The sequence below is a fragment of the Nesoenas mayeri genome, assembly GCF_963082525.1.
Source record: "Nesoenas mayeri genome assembly, chromosome: 1".
NCBI classification, from domain to species: Eukaryota; Metazoa; Chordata; class Aves; order Columbiformes; family Columbidae; genus Nesoenas; species Nesoenas mayeri.
This window is the reverse complement of record NC_137541.1, coordinates 209372404-209382637: the sequence shown is the minus strand read 5'-3', so window position 1 is coordinate 209382637 and position 10234 is coordinate 209372404. Positions and strand designations below refer to the sequence as shown.

The following is a 10234-nucleotide window of genomic DNA, read 5'->3' as shown; positions in this document are numbered from 1 at the left end:
ATCCAGGCCAGGTTGGGGTGCTCTGCATTTCTTGTTTAGACTTCTAAGAAACTGCATAACTGCTTTTAGTTTAGTCCAAAGGTGGTGGAGGCAAAGGGTAAATGAGTAAAAAGAGTAAATGCTCTAGATTAAGCTATGCAGAGTGCTTTTATGGACTCCTCTTAATTGCCTTTCACCAGAAAATGCAGTAATGATTCAAGTCTCCTATGGAATATTTTTATTTTGCTGTAACAGAACAGAGCAGAATCGATCCAGAGCTCTAAAAGGTATAGATCAGACTTCTACCTCCTTCCAAAGGAGATTTGAGCCCACTGTTCTTATCTTTGAATGAACTCAAGCTGACAGGAAACAAATTACTCCAGATAAATATTATTTTAGCCCTGACATACAAGAACTCCTGTTACACATCATCTAAAATCTACTCTTAAGAGCGTGGGCTAACAAGAAACACTGCCAACAGCCCCCAAAAGCTCTGTTAGCACAAATTCAGCAAAGGCATACCTGTTTCCAAGGCATAGATTTGATGAAAGAGGGTTCATGGATGGTATTTTACAGGTCATAATCATATTACGTGCATAGAGCATCACTGTGAGCATCCAACTGAGTGGAAAACTCATGTCAGAAATAGGATCCACACAGGAATTGCTTTGCTTTCTCAGTGGCATCCAGCGACCCCCCGGAGCAGATCACTCCTGCTTTATAATTCAGGATAGGGATAGGGAAAAAACCAATAAAGAGAGTTCTTCCTAATGCAACTAAAACTACAAGAACGTGGCGACTCAGGTTGGAATTTAGCCACAAAATCCCGTTCACAATCCTCAAAATTCACAAAACTTGCCAGGTTTAAAGGCTCTGAGGGCTTGAAGCCCAGTCAGTGCCTCCTAACAACATGGTCCCACGTATATCATGGTGGTTTAGCACCAATTCGGACAGGGGAAGTGGTTTGTAACCGGCTGCCAACAGCTGCAGAATGTGCATTTTCACTGTCAGCGTGCTGGTTTGTGTTGTTCATGCAGTTACAGCTTGGGACAGTATTTATCTCACTGTGTTTTCCAAGAGTAATAAACCACTTCTTTATGCTTGTTTGCAGGTCAGCTTAATTAACAACAGCCTAGTTGCTCTGGGAAACAAGAACACGAGTGATACTGAGCTTTGCAGCCCTGTGCTAAGAACTTCTGGAAGTGCTAAAATTCTAAATGCAGAACGTGGTTTTTGCACTTTCCCTTGTATCTCATTAGAGACAACAGGTTCTAGAGTGTCTCTCATGCACATGTAGCAATCTGGTTAGGGAAAGAGAGCTAAGATACATTTAAATATAATTAGCTGAGAAGGAACCACCAGGAATGTGACACAAATGCTGTTTAGAGCTAATATGCAGCTAATAGATGATGATTTTTGTTATAGAACAGATGAGGCGTATAGGAAAGAGCACAATTATTGTCATCACCTCTGGTTTCCCAGTGTCTCACCTCCGAAAATGACACCAAAGCCAAGCAAGCAGGCAAAATGCTACCTCAGTGATCTGACCATTTTGCAATGATGTGAAAAAAAAAACGCAGCTCAATGTACTGGGACAGAAAAAGTTACTCTCTGGTTCTGTAATTAAAAATACCAAGTGTAACCTGATGGGAAAGTTGTCTTTTCAGATGGAATCCATCCTACCCAGAGAGCATCCCATGCACTCCAGGCACTGCTGGAGGGAGACGTACCCAAAAGAAGGTCATATCTAGGCAGAAGAGGCTCAAATATTGCAGGATATTTGGGTACCTCTGCCCTCTTAATGTCTTCACCTCAGGAAGTGTCTTCAGGAGCATCCTCCAGAGAAATATGACATTGTAAGAGAAAGAAAAGGTCTAGTCATTTTGGATGCCTTTGGAATATGAAAGTAAAGGTTTAAGAGCATCCAAAGCAAAGTTTCCCCAGCAGCCACAATCTTCTCAGTTTGTAAGAACAACGTTCTCTCTGCTACGGCTTCCTTGGTTGTTCCCTGTGCCGATCACATCATTCCAACACGGCTTTCCTGAAAGCAGAACAGAGCAGGGGCTTCCTCAAAGGCTTCAGAAAAACAAAACCAAACCAGCTTCAGATGGTGACAAAAATCCTTTGTTGAACCCAAACTGACAGGAATCATTATTCATTTGCACTTTGCACCATTCTTTACAGTTACAATGGGTGTGTGCACATGGTGACGTTTCTCTGTGGGTCCAACCAAGCTTCTTGGATACTTTGCACAGGTGAGATGGCAAGACATGGAAAATGTGTCCCCTGGGCTGTGCTGCAGCTTCGTGGCATCTTCCACAGCATCTGATCTCCAGAAAGCCTTCCGAACCTTGATTTCTCAACCCTCACATCACCCTTGCAATATAGGTGAAGGATCACGCCCGTTTTCCAACTGGAAAGTGTAAGAAGAACAGAAGTGATTTTCCCCACAATTGTACAGCAGGTCAGAGGTTGAAGCAGAGACAGAACCGATCCTTCATTCAGGCGCTTGACAATATTCCTTCCGTCTAGAATATGGACATATTCTGAAAGGTCGTGTTGGTAAATACATTAAAGGAAAATCATCTCCCTGTTAGTGACTTTTAATCCAGATACGCGTGATTCTGAATTAGGCTGTAAGTGTGTTTTAAAGGGTAACACTTAACCTGTGTTATCTCTGTGCTGGCACCATAATAACAGCCATTCCTACTTGTACCGAATTAGGCGAATAATCTTATTATTCATGAAATCTGAAGTATGTGGATGAGCAGAATCTATGCAGAAACCATCACTCATGGCTATTTTCAGCACTTCTTCCACAAACACCTGGAAACTATTGATTTGCTTATTATCTGGCACCACCCAGAGTCTCTTTAGGTTCTGCCTGGTGTACTCCTCTTCGGGAAGACCATCCACACTTGCAACCCAATCCAAGGTCAAATGGTTGGCGTCCTGCAGGTAGCTGGATATTGAAGAGAGGTTTCCATTGAAGCAATAGTAAAGTTTGGAACCAAGAAGCTTCAGGAACAGGCATGACGTAGAGAAGATATGAGCGCTGAACACTTCCATGTTGGAGGAAGACAGGCTGTAGATCTGGGGTGCTTCTCGGACGGTAAAGTGAACAGTCTGGGTCTTTTGATCAAGGGTGATGTTTAGCATGGCATTCTTCTCCGCTTTGGAGAGCTCCACCTCCTTCTCCTGCAAGACTTCGATCAGTGGCTGAATTTGATAAAAATCTACCTCCCGTCGAAGCAAACTCATTTCCTGAAAGTCTTCAGGGAGGTCCAAGTGAGAAGTTCGTAAGAAGTTCAGGATATAGCGGAAGATTTTGCCATCTCTGTCGATAAAGCAGTTGCCTTGGCTGTCCTTCTTGGTTGGGATCTTCCCACTGAACATGGCTCCCAGCATGGAGTCAGGAAAGCTAGTCAGGGTGGACAGAGAGGTGGTGTAGAGTTTTCCTCCAACGTTGAGTGTGATGGGCTCTGACATGGTGGAAAAGCCACGATGCTGAGACTAATTCTATAAAAAAATTTAAAAAATTCCAACACCACACATTTAGCTGCATTTACCTGTTTGAAAGGCTAAACTACAGAGATAAAGAGTCCTAAATACAGCATGTTTCAAAAAGATGGACCCAATTTGAAATCACTGTATCTTTGAAATTGGCTCCATCTTTTTCAAACGCCCTGTATATAAGGGTAACTACATGGTAATAATTCATCACAGAAATCAGAAGTAGTGAACAACTTTTGCAGGTTGGATTTTGAGAACAAGCGCAAAGATCTTTTTTTCTCCTAGCAGATTTGAATAGGGCATTGTTTAGTTCAGTTTAGTGCCAGAAATCATGAGTCTTCCAGAACCGCGCTAAAATAATGAGTCTTACAACCATACTAAGTGAAATCTCTCCCATGGATGCCTACAGCAGAATGACTGCTGACTTCAGAGCACGAGTTGTGTCCTGGGCCCACCTGATCACATCTCCCTCACGAGCACAGAATCTAGAGGGGGAAAAACGGATTGGAAAAGAACTGGACACATCCCAACATCTTCCATGGCATCTGAAGATATAATTAAAGCAACAAAGTTGTTGCAGCAGAATCCCCTGACACTCATTTGAGTGTGGTCAGCCGACCACGGAGCCAGCAAGCGGTGCTGCCGTAAGCACGCAACAACCTGCGGTTCCATTCAGTAAAAGAAAAACCCACCAGGCTTTCTCCTTCCAACATGCATTACCTCTTAATTGACTGGGGCCATATCCCATTTGAGATGAGTGGAGGATGCAATTTTATGGTGCATCACAACCTCTGGAAGGGACACATCTCCCTTAACCTCCACCATACTTTCCTCCTCTCTTATGTCAGCTCTGGCACTTGTCTGACTCCACAGTGAGCCAGTTTAGGGAGAAAACCCATCATTTTCTCTTCAGGTTATGTTTCTGCTATATTTTGGAACAGATGGACAGGATGCCACCCAGAGGGACCTTGACAAGCTTGAGAAGTGGGCTCATGCAAACCTCATGAGGTTCAACAGGGCCAAGTGCAAGGTCCCGCACATGGGTTGGGGCAACCCCGGTATCAATCCAGGCTGGGGATGGAGGGATTGAGAGCAGCCACCAGGAGAAGGATTTCAGCATACTAGTGGATAAAAGATTAAACATGAGCTGGTAACGTGCGCTTGCAGCCCAGAAATCCACCCGTGTCCTGGGCTGCATCCCCAGCAGCGTGAGCAGCAGGTTTGGGGGGGATTCTGCCCCTCTGCTCCACTCTGATGAAACCCCCCTGCAGTGCTGGTCCAGCTCTGGGTCCTCAGCACAGGACACACATGGACCTGCTGGAGAGGGGCCAGAGGAGCCCCAGAAATGATGCGAGGCTGGAACAGCTCTGCTGGGAGGACAGGCTGAGAGAGCTGGGGTGTTCAGCTGGAGAACAGAAGCTCCAAGGAGACCTTAGTGCAGCCTTTCCGGACTGAAAAGGGGACAATAAGATGGGGACAGACTTTTTAGAAGGGCAAGGGGTGATGGTTTTAAACTAAAGGAGGGGAGATTCAGGCCAGACATGAGGAAGGAATTTTTTACACTGAGGGTGGTGAGAGCCTGGTCCAGGTTGGCCAGAGAGGTGGTGGATGAACCATCCCTGGAGACATCCCAGGCCAGGCTGGACGGGGCTCTGAGCAACCTGATCTGGTGAAGATGTCCCTGCTCATGGCAGGAGTGGCACTGGATGAGCTTGCAGATCCCTTACAACCCAAATCATCCTATGATTCTATGAATGCCAGGGCTATGTAGCCCTTTCCATCGCAGATCAGCTCAGGTGCCTTGAAAAGCTGGGCCCTCATTCCTGCCAGCTGAGGTCCTGCAAATCTGTTTTTCCTTCTTTGCTGAATCCAAATCAATCAGCAGTTCATTCCTAGTTTTATGTTTGGTTTAGTCAACAGGAAACTCATCAGTGTTTGCTTGAAGAGGTAGGAGGTTGCTCTTGCTGTAGTAACTACAATCATTCAACAGAAAGTAACCAAATAGCTCCTTTGGAATAAAGCGCAGGCATTTGCCTTAACTAGTCATGGAATAATCATAGACACTCCGACACTGTTATCAGCTATGGAGTCACAGTGAAATACAGATAGGAAGAATGTCATCTCATGCTGGGATACCAAGTCTTTTCTGGCTGCTAATACCCAAATAATAGTGTTAATAGCACCCTAAACCAAATATGTCTTTACATAGCAAGGACATTTTGTTGTGAAAAACTTGCCCAACCCAGAGAAGTTAATAGACAGATCAAAGGAGAATCTGTGTGTCACTTCTAGTTTAAGACTTTCATTCCATTCTGTTCTTTTGCTTGCTTTAGCCCTTAGCACATATTGTATATCTCACCGCACGATAATTAATGGAAAGAAGCAGATCTCTAAATTCACTGTGTGCTTTGCTTGTATACCCCTTAGTCCCATTTATCCAAGAAAACTGGCAGATAAAGATGTATGTGTAGACCAACACAACACCTATGCCCATGACTAAAGACCATCCTTGTGACTAACCTCAGCCAAATGTACCCTATATGTTTATATGTGCTCTCTCTATATACTATTTGTTCCAGTGCTGTACTCCTCTTAGCTCTGTAGTCTCAGCATACTTCCCACTTTTGAAGACTTCTACCCAATGTAGAGTCAAAAGCTGTTTAAAACAGATCATACAGAGGCTTCAGTGGTCTAATCCTGTAGTTATGAGTGGCTGCCATGTATTTTTTCCCCAGAGCTTGCAATATGTCTGTAAATGCATTGCTACAAGTGCAATCTGACATTCACAAAAAGAGCCTAAAATGGATTTTACTGTATTTTTTTTGTTCTGATCTTCATCAGACAGAAGCATTCCTTACATCTCCTTGCAAACAACACAGCCTGACCAGCAGACAGTCAAAATGCTCAGTGTTAAGATTTCAAACTTGATATCCATCTAGATTTATTCTGACCCAAATACTAACTGGCTCAACTAAAGCAGGGGAGATTCAGGCAAGATATAGGGAAGAAATTGTTGGCCCTGAGGGTGGTGAGAGCCTGGTCCAGGTTGGCCAGAGAGGTGGTGGATGAACCATCCCTGGAGACATCCCAGGCCAGGCTGGACGGGGCTCTGAGCAACCTGAGCTGGTGAAGATGTCCCTGCTCATGGCAGGGGTGGCACTGGATGAGCTTTGAAGGTCCCTTCCCACCCAAACTATTCTATGATACTGTGATTCTATGATACACATTGAATGGCAGGGAGACATCTCGGTCCCATCTGAACAGATAATGTTAAAATATCTTGTAACTGGTTTCTTTATCAGCAGTCTCAAAGGGGAGGCTGCTAACAAAATATGTCAGTGACATGAGCTCTTCCAAGATGAAGATCATATCTATGCTAACAGCAACAGCATCAGAAATTTGACCACTTCATTCTGCCTATGGCTATTCTGCAGTCTACAGACCCACACAGGTGGGATGTCAGTCTCCCAGGACACCAGCCTGATTTTATTTTGGACCTTCCTACTTCACAGAACCACAGAATCACAGAATGTCAGGGATTGGAAGGGACCTTGAAAGCTCATCCAGTGCAATCCCCTCATGGAGCAGGAACACCCAGATGAGGTTACACAGGAAGGTGTCCAGGCGGGTTGGAATGTCTGCACAGAAGGAGACTCCACAACCTCCCTGGGCGGCCTGGACCAGGCTCTGCCACCCTCACTGAGAAGAAGTTCCTTCTCAAATTTAAGTGGAACCTCCTGTGTTCCAGTTTGTACCCATTACCCCTTGTCCTATCATTGGTTGTCACCAAGAAGAGCCTGGCTCCATCCTCCTGACACTCACCCTTTACATATTGATAAACATTAATGAGGTCACCCCTCAGTCTCCTCTTGTCCAGCTCCAGAGCCCCAGCTCCCTCAGCCTTTCCTCACATGGGAGATGCTCCACTCCCTTCAGCATCTTTGTTGCCCTGCGCTGGACTCTCTCCAGCAGTTCCCTGTCCTGCTGGAACTGAGGGGCCACAACTGGACACAGTATTCCAGGTGTGGTCTCCCCAGGGCAGAGTAGAGGGGCAGGAGAACCTCTCTGACCTACTGACCACCCCCTTCTAATGCACCCCAGGTACCATTGGCCTTCCTGGCCACAAGGGCCCAGTGCTGGCTCATGGTCACCCTGCTGTCCCCAGGACCCCCAGGTCCCTTTCCCCTACACTGCTCTCCAACAGGTCACTCACCAACTTATACTGGAACCACTGGAATCCCTCCGCACTGGATTAAATTTCAAACATTTAACAATGCAAACATCTGGCCCATGGATACGGCTGCAGGACAACTGTCATTCATAAACTGGACTCAACATATGATAAGTTAAATTATTTTGCCTAATTCATCCCATAACTTGCATGTTTATATCTTCAGAGCATGAAGATGGATCTGGTGATAATCTGGCAACCTCGGAAGACCCAAAAATGCAGCACAAATGAGCGCGCATACATGGATCCATCATCATCAATCTGGACTTGATGTGTTGACCAACCAAGGAGAGTAGATGGGGAAAGAAAGTCAATCTTTGCTGCTTTTTTCTTCTAAAGTTTTTCATAGACTCATAAAAATGAAAATGAAATGGGTTGTCAGTTTTCTCTCCTTGCTCATCCAATCAGCATTTGCAGTCCCTACCCCATTTTATCATGCCTGGGTACTTTTCTAATTCAATATGAAGTTTCTGCAAGAATACAGCATGGAAATCGCTTCTGCTTGGTGGCATTTCTGGAATGAGGAGATACCAAGAGAGCATCTGACCTTGGACATGGGTGGCTATAACCTGCAGTCACTGAGGACAAGTACGAATTGGGTTATGGTTTTTGGAAGCAGAGAATTACATTAAAGCCTTTCGTGTAGTTGCTCCCCAAGTAGCATTTAAAATTCATTCAAATTACTTCTAACACATTTAATGCCACATATAAAGGCTCCAGGGGCTGTAAGCTAGAGATCTAATTTGAGAGTCGAAGATGCAAATTTGGTCTAAGTGCACAGGATTTATTTTGTGCTTTTAGAGTGACTTGGATTTAAATACTTCTTTCTTTTTTAAAAAAGAAGCATTTAATACTACGGGGAAAAAAAATCTATGGTTGATTTAAAGTCATCGTATTTTTGGGGGATTTAAATTGAGAGAAAGAAGCGCTGGTGGACTTTCTGGACAAGTCAAACTACTGAACAGAAGCTGCTGTCTGAGCATCTGAGCGTTTCAGCAGACCAGGGTTTGTAAATTTAAACATGGGTTTTGCTCACAGCATCCTCAGAGGATGCAAAGAGAACATTTCTGTAACAACCTCCTACCCCAGGACTTTAGCTCAGCAAATAATTCGTTTGAACCTGGAAGAGTGATCCGGGTTGACACAGCAGGAAGGTATGAAAGAGCTTGCAAAACGACAAAATCTACCCATTTTCACTTATCAGTGCCTCCACGTATTTAGAACCATCAGCTCAGTCTCTTCATTATCATAACACTTCATTGCCTTAATCGTTAGGAATGTAGGACAGCTTTGGATAAGCTTATTTCCCTTCATATATCCATCACATTTAAGAGCGCTTTGATTAGCTAATAAATAAAATTCTGTGTACGTAATCTAACCGAGTGCCTATTTCTCCCAACTTGGCAAAAAGCCACAAGTGTACGAGTAATTATCCAAAAAACAGCATCAGTCACAACGTGCCAACATAAGCAAAATGTAAAGAAATGGCACAAATATTACTATGTTTTTAACCACGCTGAGAAATGGGTACAGATGTAGTCTATGCTTTTTAGCCAAAAAATGCAGTTTAATGGAAAGTCTAAAGTTATAAATACATTTCTATTGTTTTCAAAGAGACATAGATCTTTCCTTAAGACATATATATATATAAAGCCTTTTTAAATGGGATTTTTATGGTTGCTTATTCAGACAAAAACTGATAACTTAGATTATTCCAGTTAAAAATAACTTACCCTGAAACACCAAAAATAAGGTTCTGTTAACAGTCTCATTGAAGATCAGAAGCAAACTGTCTCTGCATTAACAAAATAAAGTTAATACTATTTTAGTTGAAGCTGTAAATACCAGCAAGGCAGAGAAAAGATATTAAACGGATCAATAAGTTTTTATTTGGGAAAAAGTGTAGCAATGCCTTGAGATGATCTTTAACGTCCCTTCCAACTCAAACCATTCTGTAATTCTATGATTCTAGTGTTGCTCAGGGGATCTCATTAATGAAATTAATTAAGCTAAGGAAGAGGGGTCTATAATTTGGTAGGAGTGGATCATGATGAGTTGTTAAAACAGGGTTTACAAAGTCCACCCCACAGGCTGTTCATGGCCTCTGGAGCCTTTATGTGCGGTATTAAATGCATTAAAAGTTGTAGCATCCCCTGAAAAATGAGTTAATGGCTGTGGTGACCACACCAGGGTCTTCTGCTATCACAGTGATATGTGGCCATTTACACAGTCACTGCCCCCAGTTTTAATTTTACGCATAACGTATTGAACTGCTGGTTAATTCTATAGCGTAGCCTTCAATATCTCACCCGTAAAACATCCCGCCACGACCTAAACTTTAGAAACCTGTATTTAAGACAATGAAATATGTGTGGCTTTGTTAAGAGATTGTTGAGAGTAACAGTGAACTGCAACGTACACACACAGAAAAATAAAACATATATACATATATATATATAAAAGGAGATTAATTATTTAGGTCAGCACAATGAAGGATGCCTAAGTGGCAAT

General features: G+C 43.5%; 1 protein-coding gene across 1 annotated transcript; it reads right to left on the bottom strand.

Annotated features, from left to right (window-relative positions):
- Positions 1–2685: 2685 nt before the first annotated feature.
- KCTD21 (potassium channel tetramerization domain containing 21) lies at positions 2686–9487 on the bottom strand (the record flags this gene model as incomplete). Its single annotated transcript, XM_080363670.1, has 2 exons — positions 9457–9487; positions 2686–3498 (listed from the first exon to the last, which is right to left on the bottom strand). Exon 2 carries the CDS (start codon positions 3466–3468, stop codon positions 2686–2688), a length of 783 nt encoding a protein of 260 aa, XP_080219796.1. The 5' UTR covers positions 3469–3498; positions 9457–9487.
- Positions 9488–10234: the final 747 nt, after the last annotated feature.